General features: G+C 40.6%; 1 protein-coding gene across 1 annotated transcript in view; it reads left to right on the top strand.

Annotated features, from left to right (window-relative positions):
* Window positions 1–20,558, top strand: part of NHLRC2 (NHL repeat containing 2) — an 85,725-nt gene that overhangs the window by 40,032 nt on the left and 25,135 nt on the right. The window contains exon 8 of the mRNA XM_053692696.1: window positions 9,059–9,181. Coding sequence (XP_053548671.1) covers window positions 9,059–9,181 — 123 coding nt within the window. The remainder of the gene's footprint in view (window positions 1–9,058; window positions 9,182–20,558) is intronic.

Genomic DNA, 20,558 nt, shown 5'->3' with positions numbered 1-20,558 from the left:
AAACTTCTTTGAAGGGAGGTACATTCTCTCAGCAGAGCTGTGAGAATTTTTATTGACTGTGAATAAAAACGTTACTCTGTAATTTTTTATGTCAAATTTAGTTATTTACTAATGGGAACAAACCTTTGCTAAAAGTTGTGTTATTTTAAACTTGATGCTTTAACTGTTTTTTCAGTTCATTATCTCAACTGTCATTTAATCGTTTAAGTACCTCTTTGAGGCACAGTACGTTTTTGCTAAAAAAGATTATAACCAGGTTGCAAGTTATTGCTAGTGTGTTAAACATGTCTGACTCAGAGGAAAATATCTGTGTCATTTGTTCCTATGCCAAGGTGGAGCCCAATAGAAATTTATGTACTAACTGTATTGATGCTACTTTAAATAAAAGTCAATCTGTACAATGTGAACAAATTTCACCAAACTGCGAGGGGAGAGTTATGCCGACTAACTCGCCTCACGCGGCAGTACCTGCATCTCCCGCCCGGGAGGTGCGTGATATTATGGCGCCTAATACATCTGGGCGGCCATTACAGATAACATTACATGATATGGCTACTGTTATGACTGAAGTTTTGTCTAAATTACCAGAACTAAGAGGCAAGCGTGATCACTCTGGGGTGAGAACAGAGTGCGCTGACAATACTAGGGCCATGTCTGATACTGCGTCACAGCTTGCAGAGCATGAGGACGGAGAGCTTCATTCTGTGGGTGACGGTTCTGATCCAAACAGATTGGATTCAGATATTTCAAATTTTAAATTTAAATTGGAGAACCTCCGTGCATTACTAGGGGAGGTCTTAGCAGCTCTCAATGATTGTAACACCATTGCAATACCAGAGAAACTGTGTAGGTTGGATAAATACTTTGCGGTACCCGGCGAGTACTGACGTTTTTCCTATACCTAAGAGATTAACTGAAATTGTTACTAAGGAGTGGGATAGACCCGGTGTGCCGTTCTCACCCCCTCCAATATTTAGAAAGATGTTTCCAATAGACGCCACTACTCGGGACTTATGGCAAACGGTCCCTAAGGTGGAGGGAGCAGTTTCTACTTTAGCTAAGCGTACCACTATCCCGGTGGAGGATAGCTGTGCTTTTTCAGATCCAATGGATAAAAAATTAGAGGGTTACCTTAAGAAAATGTTTGTTCAACAAGGTTTTATATTACAACCCCTTGCATGTATCGCGCCGATTACGGCTGCGGCAGCATTTTGGATTGAGTCTCTGGAAGAGAACCTTAGTTCATCTACGCTAGACGATATTATGGACAGGCTTAGAGTCCTTAAACTAGCCAATTCATTCATTTCGGAGGCCGTAGTACATTTAACCAAACTTACGGCTAAGAACTCTGGATTCGCCATACAGGCACGTAGAGCACTGTGGCTAAAATCCTGGTCAGCTGATGTTACTTCTAAGTCCAAATTACTTAATATACCTTTCAAGGGGCAGTCTTTATTTGGGCCCGGGTTGAAAGAAATTATCGCTGACATTACAGGAGGTAAGGGCCACGCCCTACCTCAAGACAAAGCCAAAGCTAAGGCTAGACAGTCTAATTTTCGTCCCTTTCGGAATTTCAAAACTGGAGCAGCGTCAACCTCCACTGCACCAAAACAGGAAGGAGCTGTTGCTCGTTACAGGCAAGGCTGGAAACCTAACCAGTCCTGGAATAAGGGCAAACAGGCCAGGAAACCTGCTGCTGCCCCAAAGACAGCATGAACCGAGAGCCCCCGATCCGGGACCGGATCTAGTGGGGGGCAGACTTTCTCTCTTCGCTCAAGCCTGGGCAAGAGATGTTCAGGATCCCTGGGCGCTGGAGATCATATCTCAGGGATACCTTCTAGACTTCAAATTATCTCCCCCAAAAGGGAGATTTCATCTGTCAAGGTTGTCAACAAACCAGATAAAGAAAGAAGCGTTTCTACGCTGTGTACAAGATCTGTTATTAATGGGAGTGATCCATCCAGTTCCGCGGTCGGAACAAGGACAAGGGTTCTACTCAAACCTGTTTGTGGTTCCCAAAAAAGAGGGAACTTTCAGGCCAATCTTAGATTTAAAGATTCTAAACAAATTCCTAAGAGTTCCATCGTTCAAAATGGAAACTATTCGGACAATCTTACCTATGATCCAAAAGGGTCAGTACATGACCACAGTGGATTTAAAAGATGCTTACCTTCACATACCGATTCACAAAGATCATCAACGGTATCTACGGTTTGCCTTCCTAGACAGGCACTACCAGTTTGTAGCTCTTCCATTCGGATTGGCTACGGCCCCAAGAATCTTCACAAAGGTTCTGGGTGCCCTTCTGGCGGTACTAAGACCGCGAGGGATTTCGGTAGCTCCGTACCTAGACGACATTCTAATACAAGCTTCAAGCTTTCAAACTGCCAAGTCTCATACAGAGTTAGTTCTGGCATTTCTAAGGTCGCATGGATGGAAAGTGAACGAAAAGAAAAGTTCTCTTTTTCCTCTCACAAGAGTTCCATTCTTGGGGACTCTTATAGATTCTGTAGAAATGAAGATTTACCTGACAGAAGACAGGTTAACAAGGCTTCAGGATGCATGCCGTGTCCTTCATTCCATTCAACACCCGTCAGTGGCTCAATGCATGGAGGTGATCGGCTTAATGGTAGCGGCAATGGACATAGTACCTTTTGCACGCCTACACCTCAGACCGCTGCAATTGTGCATGCTAAGTCAGTGGAATGGGGATTACTCAGATTTGTCCCCTACCCTGAATCTGAATCAAGAGACCAGAAATTCTCTTCTATGGTGGCTTTATCGACCACACCTGTCCAGGGGGATGCCATTCAGCAGGCCAGACTGGACAATCGTAACAACAGACGCCAGCCTGCTAGGTTGGGGCGCTGTCTGGAATTCTCTGAAGACTCAGGGATTATGGAATCAGGAGGAGAGTCTCCTTCCAATAAACATTCTGGAATTGAGGGCAGTTCTCAATGCCCTTCTAGCTTGGCCCCAATTAACAACTCAGGGGTTCATCAGGTTTCAGTCGGACAATATCACGACTGTAGCTTACATCAACCATCAGGGAGGGACAAGAAGCTCCCTAGCAATGATGGAAGTATCAAAGATAATTCGCTGGGCAGAGTCTCACTCTTGCCATCTGTCAGCAATCCACATCCCGGGAGTGGAGAACTGGGAGGCGGATTTCTTGAGTCGCCAGACTTTTCATCCGGGAGAGTGGGAACTTCATCCGGAAATTTTTGCCCAAATACTTCGACGTTGGGGCAAACCAGAGATAGATCTCATGGCGTCTCGCCAGAACGCCAAACTTCCTCACTACGGGTCCAGATCCAGGGATCCGGGAGCGGTTCTGATAGATGCTTTGACAGCACCTTGGAACTTCGGGATGGCTTATGTGTTTCCACCCTTCCCGCTGCTTCCTCGATTGATTGCGAAAATCAAACAAGAGAGAGCATCTGTGATTCTAATAGCGCCTGCATGGCCACGCAGGACTTGGTATGCAGATCTAGTGGACATGTCATCCTGTCCACCTTGGTCTCTACCTCTAAGACAGGACCTTCTGATACAGGGTCCATTCAAACATCAAAATCTAACTTCTCTGAAACTGACTGCTTGGAAATTGAACGCTTGATTTTATCAAAGCGTGGTTTTTCTGAGTCGGTTATTGATACCCTGATCCAGGCTAGGAAGCCTGTTACCAGAAAGATTTACCATAAAATATGGCGCAAATACCTATACTGGTGCGAATCCAAACGTTACTCCTGGAGTAAGGTTAGGATCCCTAGGATATTGTCTTTTCTACAAGAAGGTTTAGAAAAGGGTTTATCGGCTAGTTCATTAAAGGGACAGATTTCAGCTCTGTCCATCTTGTTACACAGGCGTCTGTCAGAAAATCCAGACGTCCAGGCTTTTTGTCAAGCTTTAGCTAGGATCAAGCCTGTGTTTAAAGCCGTTGCTCCGCCATGGAGTTTAAACTTAGTTCTTAACGTTTTACAAGGTGTTCCATTTGAACCCCTTCATTCCATTGATATAAAATTTTTATCTTGGAAAGTTCTGTTTTTAATGGCTATTTCCTCGGCTCGAAGAGTCTCTGAGTTATCAGCATTACATTGTGATTCTCCTTATCTGATTTTTCACACAGATAAGGTAGTTCTGCGTACTAAACCTGGGTTCTTACCTAAGGTAGTTACTAACAGGAATATCAATCAAGAGATTGTTGTTCCATCCTTGTGTCCAAATCCTTCTTCAAAGAAGGAACGTCTTCTACACAATCTGGATGTAGTTCGTGCCCTCAAGTTCTACTTGCAGGCAACTAAAAATTTTCGCCAAACTTCTTCCCTGTTTGTCGTTTATTCTGGACAGAGGAGAGGTCAAAAAGCTTCTGCTACCTCTCTCTCTTTTTGGCTTCGTAGCATAATACGTTTAGCCTATGAGACTGCTGGACAGCAGCCTCCTGAAAGAATTACAGCTCATTCCACTAGAGCTGTGGCTTCCACTTGGGCCTTTAAGAATGAGGCCTCTGTTGAACAGATTTGCAAGGCTGCAACTTGGTCTTCGCTTCATACTTTTTCCAAATTTTACAAATTTGACACTTTTGCTTCTTCGGAGGCTATTTTTGGGAGAAAGGTTCTTCAGGCAGTGGTTCCTTCTGTATAATGAGCCTGCCTATCCCTCCCGTCATCCGTGTACTTTTGCTTTGGTATTGGTATCCCAGAAGTAATGATGACCCGTGGACTGATCGCACATAACAGAAGAAAACATAATTTATGCTTACCTGATAAATTCCTTTCTTCTGTTGTGCGATCAGTCCACGGCCCGCCCTGTTTTTTAAGGCAGGTAAATATCTTTTAAATTATACTCCAGTCACCACTTCACCCTTGGTTACTCCTTTCTCGTTGATTCTTGGTCGAATGACTGGGACTGACGTAGAGGGGAGGAGCTATATCAGCTCTGCTGGGTGAATCCTCTTGCATTTCCTGTTGGGGAGGAGTTATATCCCAGAAGTAATGATGACCCGTGGACTGATCGCACAACAGAAGAAAGGAATTTATCAGGTAAGCATAAATTATGTTTTTATGTGAGTGCCATATGGCTAAACCAAGGATTGGTTACAAGGAAAATATTCACATAATGAAACCAATGTCTTTTTCAGCAGGCGGCTGGAGCAGGGGATTAGAAGTTAAACGGTCTCTTATAGGAAAATAAATTAAGATTTGAGATCTTATTAGGGAACCAGTTATATTTACCATCACTATAATTTGTGTGTGTGTGTATGTCTGCATGTCAAAGTATGTACGCGTGCGCATGCGTATGTCTGTGTATTAGCATATGTATGTATATGTGTGCCCATGTTTGTGTGTATGTCTACGTGCTCATGTATGTATGCCTATATGTGTGTGCGCATGCGTATGTCTCTGTGCATATGTATGTATATGCGTGCCTATGTGTGTACGCTTGTTCATGTATGTATGTGTACCTATGTGTGCATGCATATGTCTCTATACGTGTATATGGGTGTTCATGTGTGTATATGTAATATAAATATATAGATAGAAATGTGTTAAACACGCAAAAATGCAAATGACCTGTTCTAGCGAATCAAAAACGTTAGGATTGAGCAGAGTAGCTGCAGTATCTAATCTTACTTTGTGGTCTCATCTGATTAAATACACCTGTACCATTACATTGAACAAAGTAGTTAATATTTAATAAGCAGCAGATTACTGATTACTTGTCCAGTTACACATTTCCAGTTCCACTTGCAGAAAAAAGCTCATTAAATAAATATAAAGATTATTAAAGGGACATTAAAGTTATTTTATATATATATATATATATATATATATATATATATATATATATATATATATATATATATATATATATATATATATATATATATATATACATTTGCAAAACATATATAACCAATTAACCACTGCTAGTGCAATTTGCAAGAACAGTTCAGGGATACACCCGTTTAAACCATGGTGAAAACTAAGTTCCTAATCTCTCTTGATGTTGCCAGTTAAGGAGAGTCTACTTGAAAATTGAGATTATTTAAAAAGATAGATAACCCCTTTATTATCCATTCCCCAGTTTTGCAAAACCAACACAGTTATATTGATATACGTTTTACCTCTGTAATTAGCTTGTATCTAAGCCTCTGCAAACTGCCCCTTATCTCAGTGCTTTTTACTATCTTGCATTTAGCAAATTAGTTCTGGTACCTGCAGGCACATTTAGAGGTTATAAAGTACATTAGATTAATATAACAATGTTGGTTGTACAAAGCTAGGGAATGGGAAATAAATGTGTTGTCTATCTTTTTAAACAAAAAAAAAAATCAATTAGACTGTTCCTTTTAAACAGGTACTCTGACCTAAACAAACACTGTGTAGCATGTTTCATACTTAAGTATGACTGAGGTACTCCAGACTATCTGGATGTATTAGAATAAGCACAACTTTAAGATGGTATTAAGAGCAGCAGCTGGCACAATAAATAATGAATGTACAACAAAAAGTGTTACTTTTGGGGGGGGGTAGGGGATTTATTTCTTTAAAATTAATATCCCTTTAATATGATACAAATACTTAAAGGGACATGAAAACCAACATTTTTCTTTCATGATTTAGGTAAAGAATACAACTATAAGGAACTTTCCAATGTTACTTCTATTATCTAATTTGCTTTATTCTCTTGGCAGCCTTTGTTGGAGAAGCAACTATGCACTACTTTGAGCTATCCGAATGCACATTGGGGAACCAATAACATGAGACATATATATATGTATATATATATGTATGTATATATATATATATATATATATATATATATATATATATATATATATATATATATATATATATATATATATATATATATATATATATATATATATATATATATACTGTATATCCAAGTTATAACACAAGCACTTACTGGACTTGATACAGGTGAAGTAAGTGAACACCACAAAACCTCACTTGTTTATATGAAATAAAACACTTTTTATTTCACCTGTATCAAGTCCAGTGAGTGCTTGTGTTATAACTTGGATATTTGAACTTTCTATAGCACCCTGGCAGAATTGAAATTTACTGTTCGTGGGAGTGCACTTATTTCAGTGGATTATATATATATAACCACCAATCAGCAGCTCCTGAGCCTACCTAGGTATGCTTTTCAATAAAGGATACAGAAAGAACAAAACACATGAGATAATAAAATCACAAAAGAAAAAAAAATGAGTTTCATGTCCCTTTAACATTGAGCAGCATTATAACATGTGCTGTGTACATATCTACAACACATAGAATTAAGGAGTAAGCACTTCTTTGAGAAGGGATGTAATAGATATAGATATATAGATGTAGAGAGAGATAGAGATAGATATTATATAGTCATTTAATATTCACATAGCTGGTCCTAATCTCATTATGAGGAGCAGTTAATAGCTCAGTCTTACCGTGTTCATTAATTCAGAGAGAAAATATCCAATTATTGATGTCGGCCTATGTATAACTGGACAGTCAAGTCAAAAATAAACTTTCATGATTCAGATAGGGCAAGCAATTTATAACAACTTTCCAATTTACTTTTATCACCAATTTTGCTTTGTTCTCTTGGTATTCTTAGTTGAAAGCTAAACCTAGAAAGTTCATATGCTAATTTCTTAGATCTTGAAGGCCGCCTCTAATCTGAAAGCATTTTGACAGTTTTTCACCACTAAAGGGCATTAGTTCATGTGTTTCACATAGATAACATTGAGCTCACACACGTGAATTTACCAAGGAGTGAGCACTGATTGGCTAAAATGCAAGTCTGTCAAATGAACTGAAATAAGGGGGCAGTCTGCAGAGGCTTAGATACAAGGGAATTACAGAGGTAAAAGGTGTATTATTATGACTGTGTTTCGCAAAACTGGGGAATGGGTAATAAAGAGATTATCTCTCTTTTTAAAAAAACAAAAATTCTGGTGTTGACTGTCCCTTTAAAGTGACATTAAACACTAAATAAATTATTATTTGAATGATGTACTCAGAGCAAAGATTAGCCTGAGAATAATTTGTACACATATTTTTAAAAATTATAATAGTTGTTTAAATATTGAAAAAATAAGGGTAAAGTTAATGTGCATAAAGCAGTGAGTGCTGCCATATTGTAACTTGTTACCTTTTTCTGCTGAGACCAATTAGAAATGGTTATAAATGGCTCACTAGAGTGTGCAACCAATGACTGTGTGGATTACATCTGTGTCTGCACTTCCATGTTTGGAAAGCCCACAATATTCAGAATCAAATTACAGGAAAGGAGAACAAAATAAAAAATGAAAGTATATTGCAAACTTGTTTTACTACATGTAATTACATAATTTATTTTAATATCTTGAGGTGTTTAATGTCCCTTTAATAAAGTCTAGCATTTTATATTTAAATATCAATGGGGTTTTTTGTCCCTTTTAAAATAACACTGTTCTTTATATGAGATAAATCACTTTTTTATTGGAAAGAATAAAAATAAAATGAAGCTAATGTAAAGTATTTATTAAAGAATTCCCACTGAAGGATTGTGTTTTTAGCCTTTAGATTCTAAAAAAGGCCACACTGTACCTTTTAAAGAATCATGAAACACCTCATTTTTCTTTCATGTATCAGAGCATAACCTTTTTAAACAACTTTCCAATTTTTCTTGTCAGTTTTGCTTTGTTCTCTTGGTATCCTTTGTTGAAGGAGCAGCAATGCATTACTGGGCGCTAGCTGAACACATAAGTAAGCCAATTGCAAGAGACATATGTACAGCAGCTAGCTCCCACCTCCTGAGCCTACCTAGGCATGCTTTTGAACAAAGGATGCAAAGAGAACTAATCAAATTGGATAACAAAAATACATTGTACAGTTGTTTTTAAATTGTATGCTCGGTCTAAATCATGAAGGAAAAGTTATGGGTTTCATGTTCCTTTAATTAGATGTGCAAAACCCCTGAATAAATTAAATACGCACACGTGCTCAGTCTTTATTTGTGACGTAGCTGGTGTGAGTGCGCTTGAACTGTTTTTTGTTCTCTTCAGAACCTATTTGCCTTTGGAGATACCGATGGAATAGGCATTAATGCCAAGCTCCAGCACCCATTAGGTGTAGCATGGGACCCAAACAGAAACGTGTTGTATGTGGCGGATTCGTATAATCACAAGGTAAGACTTACTGCAGATCACATTACACTGTGTGTAATTTAACACATATAGTCCTATTTGTAGTCATTTGGCAAATGCCAGCTTTCTTTATGTTTTATCATTTGACTTTATACTGTGAAACACCTGGTTTCTTGAATATCAAGTTTAAAATATATATATAGAGCAGAACCACTGTTTATATAGATAAGTACTTAACTCTTTAATGCAATTCTTTCTTAATTTTTCTTAAACATTTTTTATTTTAATTTAATTTGAATATAATGAATAGCTGATCTGCGTGCACTTGCACAAATAAAGGCTGGATCACACGTGTGCAAGCATGCACTTGCACAAATAAAGGCTGGATCACACGTGTGCAAGCACACACTTGCACAAATAAAGGCTGGATCACACGTGTGCAAGCATGCACTTGCACAAATAAAGGCTGGATCACACATGTGCAAGCATGCACTAGCACAAATAAAGGCTGGATCACACGTGTGCAAGCATGCACTCGCACAAATAAAGGCTGGCTCACATGTGTGCAAGCATGCACTCGCACAAAGCATAATTTATGCTTACCTGATAAATTTATTTCTCTTGTGGTGTATCCAGTCCACGGATCATCCATTACTTGTGGGATATTCTCATTCCCAACAGGAAGTTGCAAGAGGACACCCACAGCAGAGCTGTAATATAGCTCCTCCCCTAACTGTCATAGCCAGTCATTCGACCGAAAACAAGCCGAGAAAGGAGGAACCATAGGGTGCAGTGGTTACTGTAGTTTAAATTTAAAAATTACCTGCCTTAAAATTACCTGCCTTAAAATGATCTGTGGACTGGATACACCACAAGAGAAATAAATTTATCAGGTAAGCATAAATTATGTTTTCTCTTGTAAGGTGTATCCAGTCCACGGATCATCCATTACTTGTGGGATACCAATGCCAAAGCTAAAGTACACGGATGAAGGGAGGGACAAGGCAGGAACTTAAATGGAAGGAACCACTGCCCGTAAAACCTTTCTCCCAAATATAGCCTCCGAAGAAGCAAAAGTATCAAATTTGTAAAATTTTGAAAAAATATGACGCGAAGACCAAGTCGTCGCCTTGCAAATCTGATCAAAAGAAGCCTCATTTTTAAAGGCCCAAGTGGAAGCCACATCTCTAGTGGAATGAGCTGTAATCCTTTCAGGAGGCTGCTGTCCAGCAGTCTCATAGGCTAAGCGGATTAAGCTTCTTAGTCAAAAAGAAAAAGAGGTTGCCGAAGACTTTTGACCTCTCCTCTGTCCAGAGTAGACAACAAACAAAGCAGATGTTTGACGAAAATCTTTAGTAGCTTGTAAGTAAAACTTTAAAGCACGAACCACGTCCAGATTGTGTAACACAAGGATGGAACAACAATCTCTTGATTGATATTCTTGTTAGATACCACCTTAGGTAAAAACCCAGGTTTGGTACGCAGGACTACCTTATCCGTATGAAAAATCAGATAAGGAGAATCACATTGTAAGGCAGATAGCTCAGAGACTCTACGAGCCGAGGAAATAGCTACCAAAAAAAAAAAAAAAAAGGACTTTCCAAGATAAAAGCTTGATATCTATGGAATGAAGAGGTTCAAACGGAACTCCTTGAAGAACCTTAAGAACCAAGTTTAAGCTCCATTGTGGAGCAACAGGTTTAAACACAGGCTTGATTCTAACTAAAGCCTGACAAAATGCCTGAACGTCTGGAACATCTGCCAGACGCTTAACTAGCTGACAATCCTTTTTCCAAACCTTCTTGGAGAAAAGATAATATCCTAGCAATCCTGACCTTACTCCATGAGTAACCCTTGGATTCACACCAATAAAGATATCTACGCCATACCTTATGGTAAATTTTCCTGGTGACAGGCTTTTGTGACTGTCTTAAGGTATCAATAACTGACTCGGAGAAGCCACGCTTTGATAAAATCAAGCGTTCAATCTCCAGGCAGTCAGCCTCAGAGAAATTAGATTTGGATGGTTGAAAGGACCCTGAAGTAGAAGGTCCTGTTTCAGAGGCAGAGACCATGGTGGAAAGGATGACATGTCCACTTGATCTGCATACCAGGTCCTGCGTGGCCACGCAGGTGCTATCAGAATCACCGATGCTCTCTCCTGCTTGATCTTGGCAATCAGTCGAGGGAGCAGAGGAAACGGTGGAAACACATAAGCCAGGTTGAAAGACCAGGGCGCTGCTAGAGCATCTATCAGTGTCGCCTTGGGATCCCTGGACCTGGATCCGTAACACGGCAGCTTGGCGTTCTGGCGAAACGCCATGAGATCCAGTTCTGGTTTGCCCCAACGATGAATCAGTTGTGCAAATACCTCCGGATGGAGTTCCCACTCTCCCGGATGAAAAGTCTGACGACTTAGAAAATCCGCCTCCCAGTGCTCTACACCTGGGATATGGATAGCTGATAGGTGGCAAGAGTGAATCTCTGCCCAGCTAATTATTTTTGAAACTTCTAACATCTCTAGGGAACTTCTCGTTCCCCCTTGATGGTTGATGTAAGCTACAGTCGTGATGTTGTCCAACTGAAATCTGATGTACCTCAGAGTTGCTAACTGAGGCCAAGCCTGAAGAGCCTTGAATATCGCTCTTAGTTCCAGAATATTTGATGGAAGGAGAGGAGACTCCTGAGTCCACAATCCCTGAGCCTTCAGGGAGTTCCAGACTGCACCCCAACCATCGAAGGCTGGCATCTGTCGTAACAATTGTCCAATCTGGCCTGCGAAAGGTCATACCTTTGGACAGATGGACCTGAGATAGCCACCAGAGAAGAGAATCCCTGGTCTCTTGGTCCAGATTCAGTTGAGGGGACAAATCTGTGTAATCCCCGTTCCACTGACTGAGCATGCATAGTTGCAGCGGTCTAAGATGTAAGCGTGCAAACGGCACTATGTCCATTGCCGCTACCATTAAGCTGATTACTTCCATACACTGAACAACGAAAGGGCGCGGAATGGAATGAAGAACCCGGCAGGAATTTAGAAGCTTTGATAACCTGGACTCCGTCAGGTGAATTTTCATTTCTACAGAATCTATCAGAGTCCCTAGAAAGGAAACTCTTGTGAGTGGGGATAGAGAACTCTTTTCCTCGTTCACTTTCCACCCATGCGACCTCAGAAATGCCAGTACTACGTCCGTATGAGACTTGGCAATTTGGAAGTTTGACGCCTGTATCAGGATGTCGTCTAAATAAGGGGCTACTGCTATGCCCCGCAGCCTTAGGACCGCCATAAGCGACCCTAGACCCTTTGTAAAGATTCTTGGGGCTGTAGCTAATCCCAAGGGAAGAGCTACAACTGGTAATGCCTGTCTTGAAAGGCAAACCTGAGAAACCGATGATGATCTTTGTGTATCAGAATGTGAAGATAAGCATCCTTTAGATCCACTGTAGTCATATTGACCCTCCTGGATCAGTGGTAGGATGGTACAAATAGTTTCCATCTTGAACGACGGAACTTTGAGGAATTTGTTTAAGATCTTTAGATCCAAAATTGGTCTGAAGGTTCCCTCTTTTGGGAACCACAAACAGATTTGAGTAAAAACCCTGTCCCTGTTCCTCCTTTGGAACTGGATGGATCACTCCCATAACTAGGAGGTCTCGTACACAGTGTAAGAATGCCTCTCTCTTTATCTGGTGTGCAGATAATTGTGAAAGGTGAAATCTCCCTTTTGGGGGGGAAGCTTTGAAGTCCAGAAGATATCCCCGGGATATAATTTCCAACGCCCAGGGATCCTGAACATCTCTTGCCCACGCCTGGGCAAAGAGTGAAAGTCTGCCCCCTACTAGATCCGTTCCCAGATAGGGGGCCGTTCCTTCATGCTGTCTTAGAGGCAGCAGCAGGCTTTTTTACCTGCTTACCTTTTTTCCAGGTCAGGTTTGGTCTCCAGACCGTCTTGGATTGAGCAAAAGTTCCCTCTTGTTTATTATTAGAGGAAGTTGATGCCGCACCTGCCTTGAAGTTTTGAAAGGCACAAAAATTAGACTGTTTGGCCCTAGATTTGGACCTGTCCTGAGGAAGGACATGACCTTTTCCTCCAGTGATATCAGCAATAATCTCCTTCAACCAGGCCCGAATAGGGTCTGCCCCTTGAAGGGAATGTTAAGTAGCTTAGATTTTGAAGTCACGTCAGCTGACCATGATCTAAGCCATAGCACTCTGCGCGCCTGTATAGCAAAACCAGAATTCTTAGCCGTTAGTTTAGTCAAATGAACAATGGCATCAGAATAAAAGAATTTGCTAGCTTAAGTGCTCTAAGTTTGCCAAGTATGTCATCCAATGGAGTCGCTACCTGTAAAGCCTCTTCCAGAGACTCAAACCAGTACGCCGCAGCAGCAGTGACAGGGGCAATGCATGCAAGGGGCTGTAGGATAAAACCTTTTTGAATAAATATTTTCTTAAGGTAACCTCTAATTTTTTATCCATTGGATCTAAAAAAAGCACAACTGTCCTCGACAGGGATAGTAGTACGCTTTACTAGAGTAGAAACTGCTCCCTTCACCTTAGGGACTGTCTGCCATAAGTCCCGTGTGGTGGCGTCTATTGGAAACATTTTTCTAAAAATAGGAGGGGAAGAGAACGGCACACCTGGTCTATCCCATTCCTTATTAATAATTTCTGTAAACCTTTTAGGTATTTGGAAAAACATCAGTACACACCGGCACTGCAAAGTATTTATCCAGTCTACACAATTTCTCTGGCACTGCAATGGTATCACAGTCATTCAGAGCAGCTAAAACCTCCCTAAGCAACACGCGGAGGTGTTCAAGCTTAAATTTAAATGTAGAAATATTAGAATCTGGTATCTTTCCTGAGTCATTAACATCACCCACTGACTGAAGCTCTCTTTCCTCAGCTTCTGCATATTGTGAGGCAGTATCAGACATGGTTCTTTAAGCGTCAGTATGCTCTGCATTTTGTCTCACCCCAGAGCTATCTCGCTTACCTCTAAGTTCAGGTAGTCTGGCTAATACCGCTGACAGTGTATTATCCATGACTGCCGCCATGTCTTGTAAAGTAAACGCTATGGGCGCCCTAGATGTTCTTGGCGCCATTTGAGCGTGAGTCCCTTAAGCGGGAGTCAAAGGGTCTGACACGTGGGGAAAGTTAGTCGGCATAACTTCCCCCTCGTCAGATTCCTCTGGTGATAACTTTTTTAAAGACAGAAAATGATCTTTATTGCATAAAATGAAATCAGTACATTTGGTACACATTCTAAGAGGGGGTTCCACCATGGCTTTTAAACATAATAAACAAGGAGTTTCTTCTATGTCAGACATGTTTATACAGACTAGCAATGAGACTAGCAAGCTTGGAAAACACTTTAAATCAAGTTAACAAGCAAATATAAAAAACGGTACTGTGCCTTTAAGAGAAACAAATTTTGTCAGAATTTGAAAAACAGTGAAAAAATGCAGTAAATCAAACGAAATTTTTACAGTGTGTATAATAGGCTAACAGAGCATTGCACCCACTTGCAAATGGATGATTACCCCCTTAGTTCAAAAAACGGATCAAAAAACGAAATAGACGTTTTTTAACAGTCACAACCAACTGCCACGGCAAGCTGTGGCCCTACCTTCCCCAATAAACGACTTTGGAAAGCCTTTGGGCCCTTTAGAGATGTCCTATAGCATTCAGAGGGCCTTTGAGGGAAGCTGAATGTCACAGTTTGTAATTTTAACTGCACCAACTGTAACTTTTATAATACAACAGTGGAAAGCCTCAGGAAACTGTTTCTAGTCAAAATTTAAGCCAGCCATGTGGAAAAAACTAGGCCCCAATAAAGTTTTATCACCAAAGCATATATAAAAACGATTAAACATGCACTCGCACAAATAAAGGCTAGCTCACACGTGTGCAAGTATGCACTCGCACAATTAAAGGCTGGCTCACACGTGTGCAAGCATGCACTTGCACAAATAAAGGCTGGCTCACACGTGTGCAAGCATGCACTTGCACAAATAAAGGCTGGCTCACATGTGTGCAAGCATGCACTCGCACAAATAAAGGCTGGCTCACACGTGTGCAAGCATGCACTTGCACAAATAAAGGCTGGCTCACATGTGTGCAAGCATGCACTCGCACAAATAAAGGCTGGCTCACACGTGTGCAAGCATGCACTTGCACAAATAAAGGCTGGCTCACACCTGTGCAAGCATGCACTCGCACAAATAAAGGCTGGCTCACGTGTAAGCAGCCAAATGTTCAAATACAGGCTGACTTACACTCGAAAGTGAGCATTCTCTCAAACATGCTTCACTCGGTCACTTGTGCAAGCAAGCCCTTGCAGGAATATAGACTCGCTCACTCAACCATGCAGAAAGGCTTAGTCATTTTGTGCAAAAAGATGGGACCAAACGAGCGCTCACACAGACTATTCACTCACGTGGGCAAACTTGCCTCAAGAATACAATTCAAAATTTTGACCCTAACATACAAAGCCCTCACCAACACTTCACCCTCCTATATCTCTGCCCTTGTCTGCAAATACTCCCAAACCACCCCCTCTGTTCTGCCCAAGACCCACTTTTCTCCTCATCTCTTATTACTTCAACACACCCTTGTCTGCAAGTCTTTTCTAGATCTGCGCCTATCATATGGAACTCCTTACCTCGCTCAGTCAGACTTTTCTCTAGTCTCAAAAACTTTGTGTACCTTAAAAACAAATCTGTTCACACATACAACTTATGTTTTCCTCTTTCCTAACTTCGCTATGTATTTCCTATAGACTGTAAGCTTGAGAGTCTCTAACTGTATAAAAGTGCATCTACAACTGATTGTGCGCAAGGGCAGGGCGCTCTCCTTTTAGTTTTTTGGTCAATGTAAGTGTAGTAATGTACAGTGCATAGTCTTACATAACGTGTCATAATAAGTTTTTATTGTAATGTACCTTTTGTATAGCGCTGCGTAAAATGTTGGCGACTTCATAAATAAACGCTAATAATAATGTGCTCACACCAACACACACTCTTTATGCTGACCCTCTCTTGACATTGAAGACCTCTTTATTCTAGCTTTGGTCATACTAATATTTGTTACATTCTTAGAAAATGTATTAGGAATGAACCTGACCTTTTTTTGTATTTGACCTTCCTTTTCATCGAGAGGTATTCAGAGGGACAATTCCAATTTGTCTTGTAAGTGTAAACACGTCGATTGCCAACGAAAACCAAAGTATTGTTATGTAAAATCGTATACTCCTTCTGCAATGCCTAATTATTATAGGTTCAGGTTGTTTATTTTTCTTTTCCTGTGTTTCTTTCTAAACATTTCCAACTCGCTGCTTTGAAAACAAAACAAAAAAAATATCTCACAATGTTTTGCTAACGGTACAGTTACCTCAGTGAAGTTCAGTTAACGTCACTATGGGAAAGAAAACAGAAGTGCATCATTATGGTTATAGCTTGGACACAGTTAGAAATCACTTGGTTTATTATTAATGATTTCCTTTATTTTATGTGAATTGGCAGAGAGCTAGAAGACAGCAGTGTTTTTATAGCACCTATTCTTGTTTAACTGAGCCAGTATTGCAGGATACGCTTGATAAGTGGCAGAATAGTAACTTTATTATATATAAAGTTTCATAACAGAAAATGTAATGAAAAATAAATGTTTTAGAGGCATTTATAACTAAAACTTACAGAAGAACATTCTGAAAAAAAACCCTTTTCAGTATTTATGCCTGCTTTTCTGTAGGCTAGATGTTAATGATCTCTTGTACTAATTTAAGCATGTGTGTGGAGCATGTTGCAGGGTCAAGGTGTACATTAGCCTTTCTAGGGTAATGAAAATATAAAATATGCAGATATAAATTACAGTAATGCACAAAAAAAACACGATAATGAATGGGACTTATATTTTTTTTAATTTGATGCATTCTATTTAAAGGGACATGAAACCCAAAATGCTTTTCATGATTCAGAAAGAGAATATCATTTTAAACAACTTTCCAACTTCTATTATCTAATTTGCTTCATTCTCTTAGTATCCTTTGTTGCATTACTTGGGAGCGGGTTAACACACTGGGCGAGCCAACAACATGAGACATATATATGTGCAGCCACCAATCAGCATATCCTGAGCCTACCTAGGTATCCTTTTCAGCAAAGAATACCAAGAGAACAAAACAAATTGGATAATAGAATTATATTGTAAAGTTGTTTAAAATCACATGTTCTATCTGAATCGTGAAAGCAAAAATGTGGCTTTTGGGTCCATTTAAGGTGATGGTTAACCACCTCTGTGGCACAGAGGACTAAATTGCTCTAGCTTTCATGGCATTGCCACTCCCTAGCATTTAAGAAACCATTACTACAGATAGTTTAATCTTGTTTACTAGGTAATTTGTCCCCATCCATTTTTTAGCGTTCTAAGAGGTATAACAAGTTGATGTTCTGTTTAGTCACTCACAAGATAAATATAAAGACAAGCGTGGATTGTCCTGTGTAGACTCCCGTTGTGCACTTCTTGGATAAATGTCACTTTTCTCCAACATAGGTGTGTCCGGTCCACGGCGTCATCCTTACTTGTGGGATATTCTCTTCCCCAACAGGAAATGGCAAAGAGCCCAGCAAAGCTGGTCACATGATCCCTCCTAGGCTCCGCCTACCCCAGTCATTCTCTTTGCCGTTGTACAGGCAACATCTCCACGGAGATGGCTTAGAGTTTTTTAGTGTTTAACTGTAGTTTTTATTATTCAATCAAGAGTTTGTTATTTTAAAATAGTGCTGGTATGTACTATTTACTCTGAAACAGAAAAGAGATGAAGATTTCTGTTTGTAAGAGGAAAATGATTTTAGCAACCGTTACTAAAATCGATGGCTGTTCCACACAGGACTGTTGAGAGGAATTAACTTCAGTTGAGGGAACAGTGAGCAGAATTTTACTGCTTGAGGTATGACACATTCTAACAAGACGATGTAATGCTGGAAGCTGTCATTTTCCCTATGGGATCCGGTAAGCCATTTTTATTACAGACAATAAATAAGGGCTTCACAAGGGCTTTTTAAGACTGTAGACATTTTCTGGGCTAAATCGATTCATATATAAACATATTTAGCCTTGAGGAATCATTTTAATCTGGGTATTTTGTAAAATAATATCGACAGGCACTGTTTTGGACACCTTATTCTCTAGGGGCTTTCCCTAATCATAGGCAGAGTCTCATTTTCGCGCCGGTATTGCGCACTTGTTTTTGAGAAGCATGACATGCAGTCGCATGTGTGAGGAGCTCTGATACATAGAAAAGACTTTCTGAAGGCGTCATTTGGTATCGTATTCCCCTTTGGGCTTGGTTGGGTCTCAGCAAAGCAGATACCAGGGACTGTAAAGGGGTTAAAGATAAAAACGGCTCCGGTTCCGTTATTTTAAGGGTTAAAGCTTCCAAATTTGGTGTGCAATACTTTTAAGGCTTTAAGACACTGTGGTGAAATTTTGGTGAATTTTGAACAATTCCTTCATACTTTTTCGCAATTGCAGTAATAAAGTGTGTTCAGTTTAAAATTTAAAGTGACAGTAACGGTTTTATTTTAAAACGTTTTTTGTACTTTGTTATCAAGTTTATGCCTGTTTAACATGTCTGAACTACCAGATAGACTGTGTTCTGAATGTGGGGAAGCCAAGGTTCCTTCTCATTTAAATAGATGTGATTTATGTGACACAAAATTTAGAGAAAATGATGCCCAAGATGATTCCTCAAGTGAGGGGAGTAAGCATGGTACTGCATCATCCCCTCCTTCGTCTACACCAGTCTTGCCCACTCAGGAGGCCCCTAGTACATCTAGCGCGCCAATACTCCTTACTATGCAACAATTAACGGCTGTAATGGATAATTCTATCAAAAACATTTTAGCCAAAATGCCCACTTATCAGCGTAAGCGCGACTGCTCTGTTTTAGATAATACTGAAGAGCATGAGGACGCTGATGATATTGTTTCTGAAGGGCCCCTACACCAGTCTGAGGGGGCCAGGGAGGTTTTGTCTGAGGGAGAAATTTCAGATTCAGGGAAAATTTCTCAACAAGCTGAACCTGATGTGATTACATTTAAATTTAAGTTGGAACATCTCCGCGCTCTGCTTAAGGAGGTGTTATCCACTCTGGATGATTGTGAGAATTTGATCATCCCAGAGAAACTATGTAAAATGGACAAGTTCCTAGAGGTCCCGGGGCCCTCAGAAGCTTTTCCTATACCCAAGCGGGTGGCGGACATTGTAAATAAAGAATGGGAAAGGCCCGGTATACCTTTCGTCCCTCCCCCCATATTTAAAAAATTGTTTCCTATGGTCGACCCCAGAAAGGACTTATGGCAGACAGTCCCCAAGGTCGAGGGGGCGGTTTCTACTTTAAACAAACGCACCACTATACCCATAGAAGATAGTTGTGCTTTCAAAGATCCTATGGATAAAAAATTAGAAGGTTTGCTTAAAAAGATGTTTGTTCAGCAAGGTTACCTTCTACAACCAATTTCATGCATTGTCCCTGTCACTACAGCCGCGTGTTTCTGGTTCGATGAGCTAGAAAAGGCGATCACTAGTGATTCTCCTCCTTATGAGGAGATTATGGACAGAATCCGTGCTCTCAAATTGGCTAATTCTTTCACCCTAGACGCCACTTTGCAATTGGCTAGGTTAGCGGCGAAAAATTCTGGGTTTGCTATTGTGGCGCGCAGAGCGCTTTGGTTGAAATCTTGGTCAGCGGAAGCGTCTTCCAAGAACAAATTGCTTAACATTCCTTTCAAGGGGAAAACGCTGTTTGGCCCTGACTTGAAAGAGATTATCTCTGATATCACTGGGGGTAAGGGCCACGCCCTTCCTCAGGATAGGTCTTTCAAGGCCAAAAATAAACCTAATTTTCGTCCCTTTCGTAGAAACGGACCAGCCCCAAGTGCTACGTCCTCTAAGCAAGAGGGTAATACTTCTCAAGCCAAGCCAGCCTGGAGACCAATGCAAGGCTGGAACAAGGGAAAGCAGGCCAAGAAACCTGCCACTGCTACCAAGACAGCATGAAATGTTGGCCCCCGATCCGGGACCGGATCTGGTGGGGGGCAGACTCTCTCTCTTCGCTCAGGCTTGGGCAAGAGATGTTCTGGATCCTTGGGCACTAGAAATAGTCTCCCAAGGTTATCTTCTGGAATTCAAGGGGCTTCCCCCAAGGGGGAGGTTCCACAGGTCTCAATTGTCTTCAGACCACATGAAAAGACAGGCATTCTTACATTGTGTAGAAGACCTGTTAAAAATGGGAGTGATTCATCCTGTTCCATTAGGGGAACAAGGGATGGGGTTCTACTCCAATCTGTTCGTAGTTCCCAAAAAAGAGGGAACGTTCAGACCAATCTTAGATCTCAAGATCCTAAACAAGTTTCT

This window comes from Bombina bombina, chromosome 9 (assembly GCF_027579735.1).
Source record: "Bombina bombina isolate aBomBom1 chromosome 9, aBomBom1.pri, whole genome shotgun sequence".
In the NCBI taxonomy this organism is placed as follows: Eukaryota; Metazoa; Chordata; class Amphibia; order Anura; family Bombinatoridae; genus Bombina; species Bombina bombina.
This window is presented reverse-complemented; position numbering and strand designations above follow the sequence as displayed.